A 12,415-nucleotide genomic window follows, 5' to 3' on the forward strand; every position below is an offset into this window, starting at 1 on the left:
GGGGGTATGAGGGGCCGCTACCGCACAATGGCTGCGGCGGCTGTCGCGGGTCGCTTCCCCACCGACTGGTGGGGTGGTCGAGTGGCCGTCATTTTGGGGACGGTGTGGGTTGCTGGTGTGGGCCAGCTCTTCGCTACCGATCGTTTATCCAACCCCACGGCCCCTAACCTGGTGATACCGTTTGAGCGGGGCCAGGTTATGGAGCCGCGGAGAAGGCGACCGGCAGCTTAGCTGGCGTGTGTGGCGTGTTGCATCCGAATGTAGTGTGGTGAGCAGTGCTTGTCAGCTACTGCTGGTGTAGAAGGGCTCGGGGCAAGTCCCGAGCCCACCTCTCCGGAGGTCTGGTGTTGTGGTGTGGCGCGATGTCCCGAAGATGGTCCAGGCCGGCGTTGTCCGCGCGGTCAAACATGACCCGCGCGAGACGCTCGACGAACTCCTCCAGGCCGCGCCACTTCAGTGTCTCGGTGAGGGCTGCGTTGCTGACGTACCGCGGGCACTTGAGGATGGTCCTCAGTGTGAGGGTCTCCTGGCGCCTCATCTTCTCCTTGTTTGACCTGGAACAGAAAGAGTACCAGGCAGGTGAAGCATAAGTCAGTCTTGATCGTACGTAAGCTTTGTACAGACCAAGCTTGGTCCGTACAGGGAGCTTACTGCAGAAGACCGGACGCAGACACATGCGAGCGACTTTCGCTCTTCGAACTGTGTCTGCGGCGTGCCGGTCCATGTTGAGCCTCCTGTCTATGGTCACCCCCAGGTATTTCACTGCGGGCGACCATGTGAGCGGCTGACCTAAAAGAGAAGGAGGATTGGGTAGGGCGGTGGCTTGCCCTGTGATGAGAGCTTGCGTTTTGCCCACATTGACTGATAGCCTCCATTTGGAGAGCCAGTCAGGAAGGGCGTCAAGCGTCGGCTGTATCTTGGATACAGCGTGCGGCATCTTAAAAGATGTCGCAAAGTAGGCGGCGTCGTCTGCGAAGAGGGCTAGCTGCGCTTGCCCAACGACAGGAATGTCGTCGGTATAGCACGCATAGCATGCGGGCGACAGGCAGCTCCCCTGCGGGACGCCAGCCTGGATGCGGCGTTCCTGCGACACCGCGCTTTCCACTTGTACGTGGAAGCGGCGGTCTGTCAGGAAGGATGCGATGACTCTCACGATGCGGCGGGGTGCTGTGGACAGAGAAAGTTTGTATATTAGACCATCGTGCCAGACTCGGTCAAAAGCTTTCTCCATGTCTAGGAGAACCGCGACTGTGAACTCCTTCTTGTTGAGCGCCGCGCCCATGTGGTGTAGGACGCGGGTGAGCTGCAGCGTCGTGGAGTGTTGAGACCTGAAACCAAATTGCTCCGGCCTGGGAGTGATGTGTGGTGAGAGGTGCCGGAGCAGCATCCTCTCAAACACCTTAGAGAGGTTGCATAGCAACGTGATTGGCCGGTAGTTCTTCGGGTCTTTTCTGTCCTTCCCTGGTTTGGGAAGGACGATGACCCGCCCGGTCTTCCAGATGTCGGGGAAGTGCCCCGACCGCAGGATCCCGTTGAACAGGCGCGCCACCGCCGCTAAGGTGTTTAGCGGCAGGTGGCGGAGCGCCATGTTTGGGATCTCGTCGGGGCCCGGCGCCTTCCTCGGGTTGCAGTGGCGTTTGATGGACGCCTGGACCTGTGAAGGAGAGAAGTACAGTGGATCATCGTGTGTCTGTACAGGCACGCTGAGATAATCTCGAACGTGCTGAACGATGTCCGCTGTGTGCTGCGGGTCGGTGTCGGGATTGGGCCTGAATTGTTGCTCAAGGCTGCGAGCGAGTATTTCCGCTCTGTCCTTGGCAGTGTACTTCAGGTACCCGTCCGTGTCGTCCAGTAGGGGCCGAATTGGTTCGGGCGCCGTGCTGAGTTGTCTGCATAACCTGTGGATGGACGGAACGTGATCAGTTATGCTGTCAATGTGTGCTTCCCAGCTTGCAGCTCTGTGCTCGCTGAGTTTGTCCCTTAACAGTCGCTCTAGACGATTGAGCTCAGCCTTGACCGACTGAGCCCTAGTCCTTTGCCACTGTTTCCTGTACCAGCGCTTTTTCTCCAAAAGCGCTTGGAGCGGCCTTGGGAGAGGGGTGCGCCGGTCCGTCTGCGGGATCGTGCGGCCTGCCACTGTGAGGGCCGCCTTGATGTCCTCCGTGATTGTTGCTGCTGCTGCGTTGACCTCTTCTGCGGTCGAGATGGGACCTGTACGGGGAGTGTTTACCATGGCTTCTGAGAAAGCCGTCCAGTCGTAGCGGCGTCCAGGTCCTTTGGTGAGTCTCGTCGTCGGCTGGTCTGCGATGGTCAGGAGCACCGGCCTGTGGTCGGATGAGAGATCGTGAAATACCTCGTGCCGCATAAGGGCATTGACTCCGCGTGAAATCGCGAAGTCGATGGTGGTACCTCTGCGGTACACATCGGAGTCGTGGTAGTGGGTGGGCTCGTACGGCCCGGCCGCTACGAGATCCAGGTCCTCCACGATCCGGTAGATGATGTCCCCCGGAGGGGAGTGCGCGGAGGAGTTCCTGTGAAATCCGGATTTGATACCTCAATTTTTGTTAGCGCGGCGAACGGGAAATAGGGGATTAAAGATCGAGCGTCGCGCCGGCGGTATCTCGACCAATGGCGTTCGTGCATTATTAATATCGTCGGTCGGCATGGTGGGGAGTGCAAGCGCGTGTTGTTATTACACTTTATTATAACTATATTATTATTCTACCACCGGATGTACTATGTAATAATATAGTTATAATAAAGTTTAATTATCATATATATATATATTTATTCGTATGCTTAATAACCATATAATAATAAATAAATTGTCGTTTAACATTCGATATTTCTCGACGCGATAAATATCTCCAATTTAGAATATTACAAATATTCTATATTAGGATACAGTTAATCTACTTACAATTATCATTGCATTCATTGTTTCATAAATTTGATCGATCGAATGACATCATATACGTATGCGTTATATACATGAAACTTATAAACGTTATCACAGAATTATATTGTGGCCCTGAAAAGGGCCTTTTGTAACGGCCACTCGGGCGGGAATGTAACAGAGGTCCCGTGCGATAAATAAATATACACGAGACAAATGCACACATTCACCGATAGCCGGGTGTCACCGCTATAGATGTAGCCATGTAGATGAGAAGTGAAGTGCACTTAAGCCTTCTTCTCGGTCTTCTTGGGCAGGAGCACGGCCTGAATGTTAGGCAGCACACCGCCCTGGGCGATGGTCACACCGGAGAGGAGCTTGTTCAACTCCTCGTCGTTGCGGATAGCCAGCTGAAGATGTCTGGGGATGATCCTGGTCTTCTTGTTGTCGCGGGCGGCGTTACCCGCCAACTCGAGAACCTCAGCGGCCAGGTACTCCATGACGGCGGCGAGGTACACCGGGGCTCCGGCACCTACGCGCTCGGCGTAGTTACCCTTCCGTAGAAGCCTGTGGATACGTCCGACGGGGAACTGGAGTCCGGCACGGTTAGAACGGGACTTTGCCTTTCCCTTAACCTTGCCACCTTTACCGCGTCCAGACATGTTTTAAGAGATTTAAGTTTAATTTACACACACACAAAACGAGAGCACGAATGCTTGTCAGTGTAATATTAAAAAATTGGCTTTTTTTTTTTTTTTTTTTTTTTTGGGATTATTATAGGAATTTAGAGGGTTTCCTCTACCATATCCTAAGGATGACGCCGGGATGTCCCGGAGGGACATCCCGGGGGAAAAAAGGGTTGCCTGTATCCTGAAGGGACACAGGTCTTTAGCCTCTGTAGAGGGTGTTAGTTTGTAGTCTGTAAGTCATGGTGATTAAACTATGTTAGTTGTCTGTCTGTTGTGGAGGGAGAGCGAGAGTAGGGCACGTTAGAACCTGAAGCATGGACGGTGCTAAGTATTAGCTAGAGCGACCGCCCCTGCAGCCATTCCTTGCGATGTGTTGGCCTGCAAATCAAATATTAGGGGTGCACCCACTCTGGAATTATTTTTAAATGATTTTTCTATATTTTTGATGTGTAGTATGGCTGCCATTGCGTCTACGTCCGTCATGTTAGTCAGGTCTATTTTTATGAGGCAGTCGGGTGGGAAAGTTTTCTTTGCGGGGTGGGTCGTCCTTTAGTCTTGTCGTAATGTCGTCGTCTGGGTCCGTCAGTACGTGTTTTGGTCTGCGTCTGCCCCTTTTGGGGTCTTGTCTGGGTATGTAGTCAACTGTTTCTGTGATTAGGGGGTTGGAGTGGTGGGGAGCTCGGTCAAAATATCTCCTTGAGGCTAGTTGAAAGAAACTTTGAACAGATTGTAGGTTTAAATCGTGGTGCAGATCGTCATTCCTCATGAACCATTGTGCGTCAACCGCCCTTCTCAGGAAACGATTTTGTAATGTCTGGAGTGTTTTGAGCTTTGGCTTAGATGCGTGGGCAAATACTACACAGGCGTATGAGAAAACCGGGCGTACGCAAGTTTTATATAATGTTATTTTCCCTCTAATACTCATGTTACTCTTGTGGTTTAAGAGCGGGTGTAAGCGACCCATTATGAATGCTGCTCTGTCTCTTACTGTTTTAATGTGCTTGTGGAAGTTGAGGCGAGCATCCAGAGTGACACCCAGATACTTCGCACTCTCGTTCCACTGGATTGGTTTGTTGAACAATTTTATGTTTTTATAAGTGTTTTGGGTGTTCTGATGGCCGCGGCCCCCCTTTCTAGAAAAGAGGACCGCGACACTTTTATCTGGATTCACCTCAATCCTCCATCGGTCAAACCAGTCCCCAAGGGAGTCCGCCGCTCGCTGGAGGAGTGAGGTGAGCATGGTTGGGGATCTAGATGATGTGTAGAACGCCGTGTCGTCCGCAAACAATGCATAATGGACACCTTGGACTTTTGGCATGTCGTTCACATACAGGGAGAACAGCGTGGGGGAAAGTACCGACCCCTGTGGCACGCCCGCCTTCACGGGATGAAAGGGCGAGAGAGACCCCTCCACTCTATAGCCAAAGCTTCGATCAGTCAAAAAGTCTCTGATGATGTGCAAGAGACGATTTGGCACACCAAGTCTGTTTAACTTGCATAGCAAGCCGGTGTGCCAGACTTTATCGAAAGCCTTGGCCACATCCAGGAAGACTGCTCCTGTGGGGGTGGGTCTCTTCCGCTCCGTCAACCCGCGAAGAATGTGTTCTGTTATTCTATGGACTTGATGAATGCAGGAGTGGCCGGCCCTGAACCCAAACTGCTCACGCTGCAGGATGTCGTGTGTATTTAAGTACTCTAGCATTCTGCTGAGGACACAGCGCTCATATAATTTGCCCATGATGTTAAGTAGACTGATTGGCCTATAGCTGGAGGGAATGTTGCTGGGTTTCCCTGGCTTGGGGATGCCAATAACGACTGCCACTTTCCACGCAGCCGGAAAGTGGCAGCCGCCAAGAGCCGCATTATATATTTTTAGTAACATGTGTATTAGAGGGTCCGGAAGAAGTTTATAAAGTCTGTTAGGTATGCCGTCAAGACCTGGAGCTTTCTTGGGTTTTAACTTTTTGATTAATGTTTTTAGTTCCATGAAAGATATCGGCCTGAGAGGGGGGTCAGTTGATGCCTCGTTTAAAATCTCCTCCACTTCTTCTTCAACGAGGGGGATGTGGTCTGGGTCATTTGGTTCCCTCCCGGGAGAACACTGTTCTTCTAAACTTACAGCCAGGCACTCAGCTTTCTCGGTGTCCGTAAAAGCTGGTAGATGGGAGTCAGGGTTGACAAGTGGAGGTATTGACGCTATAGTGTCTGCTTTGAGAGATCTGGCCAGTTGCCAATAAGCTTGGTGTCCTGGCCTGATCTCCCCAAGCAAGTTATTCCACCTGTCCTCCCTGAACACCTTTAGTTGTTCCTTAATGTGTCTTTGCAATCTGTTTACTATATTCTTGTTCTCTCGAGAGGGAAAGCGATCGTATTCCTTTAGGGCAATATTTTTGTCTTTTATTAGGTTAGTTATCTCCAGGGGGAGTTGCCAGCGTCTGTCGTCATCCGCTGGAACTTCCCTAGAGCAGTTTTTTATGACGCTTTGAAAACCCTTTGTTATATTGGAAATTGTTTCCTCTATCTCGTTTTTAGTGGATAGGGGAGAGTTGATTATGTTAAGGAGAGGACAGTCATCCCTAGCCAGTTCCACCCCCACGTTTGCCCAGTTCACCACCTTTATGGTGGCTTCTGGATCCGTCGGGGGAGGGCCCAGCCTGAGGATCACTGGCCTGTGATCGGAATCTAGAATATGTGCCACTTCCACAGAGCGCATCCTGAGGGAAACGCCCCTTAGGAGTGCTACATCCAGGATGTCGGGGAGGAAATCGTCTTGTACGGGATAGTGGGTGGGTTCTAGGGGTGATATTATGTCGATTGGTGGGTCGGAGTTCTGTAGGAGTTGGTATAACTGCCTGCCATTACCATTATTCAGCCTGCAATTCCATTGGACGTGCTTGGCATTGAGATCGCCGGCCACTATGACCGACTCGCCCATACCAAACACGGCCTCCAGGTCCTGCAGGATGAGATTTTTGGTGGCAGGCTGATAGGCCGAAACGATAGTAATTGGAACATGTCCTGTAAATGCTATTTTGCACGCGGAGACTTCTAGGTTAGTTAGGTTTGGAGAAGGAATAGAGGAGCAGTGTAGTTCTTTTTTGTAATAGATTAGAGTACCCCCCTTCAGGTTACCTATTCTATCATTTCTGACAATTTTGTAGTTGGCTATGCTGGGGTTTCTGTGGGATGGTTTGAGGAAGGTCTCCTGGACCAGGAGAACATCTAATTGAAGTGCTTTCATGGCCCCGGAGAGCTCCTCTTTTTTACCACGTATACCATTTATGTTATAAAAACCTATGTTAAGTGATTTGGGTTTACGTCTGCTAGTGGGCGTACAATCCATTTTGGTTTTGGCACAAGTTTTTTATGTTTGAAAGAAGATTGGCATGTTGAGCCATAGCTAATAACTGTTGAGCTGTGGAGCTCGCGTTGCGGATCTTCGACGCCAGCAGACAGACCTCGCCAATGTCTAGGGCATTGGCGATGTCCATCACTAGCTGAAGGTCCGCCTCGGGGTCACCACTTGGGACAGGGATGTGGGAGAAATGTGGCGGTAACGGGGGTGGATAGGCTGGTCGATTCCGTGGATTGCTGTGATGCAGGTGAGACACATTGTGGTGTGATGATGAGAGTGGTATTGAAGAGGTTTTATGCTGGGGAGGAGTTAGTTGCTGTGAGGATGGGTTGCTGGTCTGGTGATTGGGTGAGGACATATTGTTTTGTATGTGTTGGTTTTGGTGTTGGTAGGTGGGCCGGGTTTTTCCCCAGGGGATATTGTTTGGAATGTGCCCTGCTGTGGAGTTTTGGCGCTGTGATAGGGGCTTAGGCTGTGATTGGATGGGGGTTGGCTGACGGTGTTTTGGTAGAACCGGAAAATTCGCCTTGGTTCCCTCTACCTCAGGCTGCGAGAGATCGAAAGAAGGCTGATTCGCAGGTGAGATTTGGTTTGGTCGGGGTTTTTTTGGGGTTATTATTACGAGTATTGCTCCTTCTGCGGCGAGGGTTAATATTTTTAAGGGGTGGGGCTGCCGGGCAGATTGATGCGTTCGCCGAATGGGTACCACCACACAGAACGCATGTGGTTATAAATTTACCGGTGGCAGGGTCAGGTTTCCTGTCACAGTTGGATGTGAGGTGACCCCCAGGGCATTTTACACATCTGGGTGGCATTTGACAATAATTGGCCGTGTGGCCGTACCTCTGGCATCTCTGGCATTGGGCCACTCTTCTGCTTTTGTGTGGGGGTTCTATCTTGAGGCCACTCAGGCCACATACATGTTGAATGTCGAAGATTTTTTTCCCTTTGTTAGTGAGCTCTAGGACTACCTTTACTGCATTAAAAGGTTCGCGCTTGTCCTTTGGACCTTTTAGCATCCTTGTAACTTCTATGACGGGTAGGTCTTGGCTAATTAGGTCATGTTTGATGTCGGCGAGGTCAATGCTTACAGGGAGTCCGAGGATTACCACCCTCAGTTTCCTCTGCCTACCAGTGGGGCGGGAGTGAAAGCCTCCCTTTAAGAGTTTGCGCCAGCCTCTGTACTGGTCGGGGGTCTGTGTGTCTATGAAAAGGATGGCTTCCTTTGTATATTTGTTTATTCCTACGTGTGAGCGCAGAAAGCCGAGTTTTTTGTTATTGGCCTCTTTTGATAGGGTGGCCCACCTGTTGGGGTCATATACTACTAAAGAGGGGGGGAGTCTGGGCTTGCGTTTGGGTTGGCCTTCATTGTCTTCTTCGGCGTCTTCGTCAGAATAATCATCGAAGTCATCATTGTCTTCGTCAAGTGAGTCACAGTCCTCATCATCATATACTAGCTCCATTTCCTGGGTATTTGGGGGTTGGGGTGATTTCGGGCTAGTGGTTGGTGATGTATTTGGGTCGCATCAAGGGAGCGGGTTGGTTGTGAGAGAGGCAGTTTATCCTGCGGGAGATGACTATATCTATTTTGTGACAGAGGTATGGTGGTGGGTTGATGTTGGGATGGAGGGGGGGATCCTGATGAACCTGATGTCCTCTTTTTTCTCCTATTTTTCTTTGGCTTGACCTGCTCGAAGTCGTCGTCTGATTTGAGGGAAGTGTATTCTATGTCAGTACCGCTGTCTGTATTTGATAGCTGGTCTTTGGCATTTTTGTCGTAAGATGAATTTGATGAATACGCAACGCCGGTTATAATATTATATATTTCTTCCGTTCTAGGGGAACGCGATCTGGACCTGGGGGTCTGTCCTTCATTGTGGGGGGAGGTCACTCTACTATAGGGGTGGGGGCGGGAGGCCTCGCTTCCGCGGCGTGGTGTGAGAGAATGCGAACGAGCGCGCTGGTCGCCGCGGGAGCGCGCCTCTATGTCACGGCGTCTGTTTTCTGAATTGGTGGAGGAACTGTTTTTTGGGTCAGTGAAAGTGTCGGTGATTTTTAAGGAATTGGTGCTTAGAGTGGGTGTAACCCTACCTTTATTTGATGACGTGTCCGAGTTGAAGTTTTTAGCGAATGGCTGCTGAGGATGCCGCTCCTGCGGTGCCGCTGGGGGCCGAGATGGTGCTGAGGTGGAGGCGCCATCTACTTCAGTGACAGGGGTCGCTACCGCGATTTTAGCTTTATATTCAAGCCATTGCTTGTGAAGGTGGGGACAATACGAGTCCACGAATCCGTCCATGACTTCCGTACGGTTTGCCATTGTAGTGAGTCGCTCTCCCCCAGTACGCCGTACCGGGGGGATTGGGGAGGGGGGGATGGGGGTATACACTAAAGTATCAATGGTGTTAAAGAGTCACTATCTCTGGTATACACACTAGTACACGGTAAGGCGGCACAGGTTTAGAGTCACTGTCTCAATTTAAGGCGAATCACTGCAATCCTGCGATAAGCACGCGGAGCGGGGCTACAAACGCGGCAATAACACTATCCGAAACAAGGCCGGTCACTATGGGTTAGCGAACATATTTCGCGGAGCGCACAGCGCGTGCGCTCGACGCGGTGGTCACGGGCGGAATCTTCTCTTCTTGTTAAAAAATTGGCACAGCGCCCCTAAGATTATATAGGTTCACGGAGTGCGCTGTTAGTGGGGATACAACGAGCCGACATAACACGAGCCCGATCGACCAATCAACGCCCCGCGAGCAAGAGCACGATTTAGATAGAGATAAAATGTTTGAAACGATTGATTGATTGTTTGAAATCTAAGACTTTAAATAAATAAATAAATTAATTAATTAATTAATTAATATAAAATTTTGTTGGTTATACTAACGGGTGTGTGTTTATTCACGTTCGTGTGTAAATAAATTTATGAAAACCTAACATAATATGTATTATATTGAGATCATAATGATAATAATCATATCATATCATATTGAGACTTTTCCAAATGTCTGTTTGTTTACAGATGTATTTTTGTGTTAAGAGTTGCTTATAAGACACTTGATTTAAGATCGAGTTGTTTGTTTGTTTCTTTATTTATTTATTTGATTTATTTTGATCGATCGACTCGTGTATGTGCTTGTTGCAATGAAACAGAGGCGATGAACCCTTGAATACATTTGTTAGCCCTGAAAAGGGCTTTTTGATGTGCGTTTAACGCGCACAGGCGTATGACGTGAGTCGAGAAGAGGCGACACGTCGTCGTATAATAATATATAGCAACGACAATCAACATCTCCTCTAACAACATATCACTACAGTCACGCACGACCGATGTAAGAACGACGACGACGACGACAACGCGCTCGCAGTCTTACTTCTTCGCGGCAGCCTTCTTAGCGGCGGGCTTCGCTTTGGGAGCGGCCGCAGCTTTCTTGGGCTTGGGAGCTTTAGGCTTCTTGGTCGGCGGCTTCGCGGTCTTCTTGGCCTTGGGCGCGGCGGCGCTCTTGCCCTTGGCGGGGGTGGATGGTTTCTTCGCGGCGGGCTTCTTCTTGGCGGCGGCGGCCTTCTTGTCTTTTGTGGCGGCCTTAGGCTTGGCCGGGGACGCGGCGGCCTTCTTCGCCTTAGCCGGCTTAGCTGCGGCGGGCTTCTTAGCGGCGGCTGAAGATTTAGCGGTAGATTTCTTGGCCGCAGCGGGCTTCTTGCCGGTTGACGATGACTTTGACTCCAGTTTGAACGAGCCGGACGCGCCCTTGCCTTTGGTCTGAATCAGTGCGCCGGATTCGACTGCGCTCTTCAGATATTTTCTGATGAACGGCGCCAGCTTCTCGGCGTCGACCTTGTACTGGGCGGCGATGTATTTCTTGATAGCCTGCAGGGACGAACCGCTTCTCTCCTTCAACTCCTTGATGGCGCTGTTAACCATCTCCGAGGTCTTGGGGTGGGTGGGCTTCGCCTTAGGCTTCTTAGCGCCTGCGGAGGCGGACGCCTTCGGTTTCTTCGCGGGCGTCGCCGGGGCTGGAGCGTCGGCAGCAACTGCGGTATCGGCCATATTTAATGTCGAAATAAGCAAATAAGTTGTTACAAACACAAATTAGTAAATCGCACGAACTGCGCAAAGAGAACAGCGGACGCGTGTAAGCGGAGCGCTGCGCTGGCGAGTACTAAACACGCCTATGGGGCGCCACCGATTATATATGTCCTACGGCTTAACCGTAACGCAGACCCTTATGTCGCGGGACGTTTTCTCGTAATAACACTTCCAACTTTTCACTTACTCGTTTATGATTAAACTAAATTTATAGTCAATTATATTATAATGATTATAATAAAATTGCACATATATATTCTTTATGAATTGATATATGTATTTTTATAACATTTATATTATTTGGAACGCCGATAAACGAATGGGAGAACTTTACTTTTGGTATTATAGGTTGCGGACACCTCGGGTCAGTTTAAAAACTGATTTTTTTTAATTAAAATCACATTTAACGGTATTATGTGTTTTCCAGTTAAAAGCGAAGATACCATAGATGGATCTGACACAATAACAACATTATGAAATTGTCATTATAATGTTATTTTGACTTGTTGTATTCACTGTCGTAAAACAGCCGTACCGCGACTTTGATTGCCTACGTTCACTGGTTTGCTCTCTGCTGGTATCGATGTAAAACAGGGATAGGTAATTTATATTATGTTTAAATATTATTCTATTATTTATATCGATATATCGTAATAATGATAAACACATTCACGCCGCGTATATTATTGTAATTCGTTTAGTTAAATATATATATCTCTCTCTTCTACGAGGATCGTACAGCGACACTCGTAATGACGGGCATGGTAGGGACTCGTGTCGTGTAAGGTCGTAGGTATTTTAGTTAAAATTTTTTTTTTTTTTTAACATATTATGATGATCCGACTGACTGCCGATATTAAAACAACAACAATCTATATAAATTATTTTAAATTAAGTATACAATTTTGATCATAAAGATTATTAATTATGTTTAGATAGGTAGGTAAGTAAGTAAGTATATATACATACATAATATATTCATCATAGGAACATTCGCGATAGCGTTTATATACACAACAGAAGACGAAACCCAACATTTTTCTAGTCCAGTCTATTTACCACCTTCAGGAGGGGGTGAGGTCAGGTGTGAGTGGGTGCGGGGAATGTGGGTGTCCCTGTCTGTTTTTTGCAATATTTGCGAATCCTTTACCTAATTGGACAGTGCATCCTAGTCGGTAGTTATCAGTAGATGGCCGATTAGTTCAGGTCGGGCAGGGTCAAGTGAGAGAGTCGGTCACGGGTGAATCGCGGGTTAAATAAAATATGTGTGATTGTTTGTTTGTTTGTTTTTATTAAGTGGTTGTTGGACGATTGTGACTGATGGTGTTACATATTATTAGTAGTAAAACTAAGTGTGTGAGCGTGTGACAAATAAATTGATCCAG

General features: G+C 49.0%; 2 protein-coding genes across 2 annotated transcripts; both read right to left on the bottom strand.

Moving 5' to 3' along the window:
* Positions 1–3,089: 3,089 nt before the first annotated feature.
* LOC133534269 (histone H2A) lies at positions 3,090–3,662 on the bottom strand. The gene has a single exon (XM_061873369.1). The coding sequence runs from the start codon at positions 3,556–3,558 to the stop codon at positions 3,184–3,186; it is 375 nt and encodes a 124-aa protein (XP_061729353.1). The 5' UTR covers positions 3,559–3,662; the 3' UTR covers positions 3,090–3,183.
* A 6,458-nt stretch (positions 3,663–10,120) lies between these two features.
* On the bottom strand, positions 10,121–11,117 carry LOC133534262 (histone H1B-like). Its single transcript, XM_061873361.1, has one exon. It carries the CDS (start codon positions 10,989–10,991, stop codon positions 10,314–10,316), a length of 678 nt encoding a protein of 225 aa, XP_061729345.1. The 5' UTR covers positions 10,992–11,117; the 3' UTR covers positions 10,121–10,313.
* Between the last annotated feature and the right edge of the window lie 1,298 nt (positions 11,118–12,415).

Source organism: Cydia pomonella, unplaced genomic scaffold (genome assembly GCF_033807575.1).
Source record: "Cydia pomonella isolate Wapato2018A unplaced genomic scaffold, ilCydPomo1 PGA_scaffold_76, whole genome shotgun sequence".
NCBI lineage: Eukaryota > Metazoa > Arthropoda > Insecta > Lepidoptera > Tortricidae > Cydia > Cydia pomonella.

Excerpts from the sequence above, each read along its gene's own strand:
- LOC133534269 (XM_061873369.1), bottom strand. The coding sequence starts at position 3,558 with ATGTCTGGACGCGGTAAAGGTGGCAAGGTTAAGGGAAAGGCAAAGTCC.
- LOC133534262 (XM_061873361.1), bottom strand. The coding sequence starts at position 10,991 with ATGGCCGATACCGCAGTTGCTGCCGACGCTCCAGCCCCGGCGACGCCC.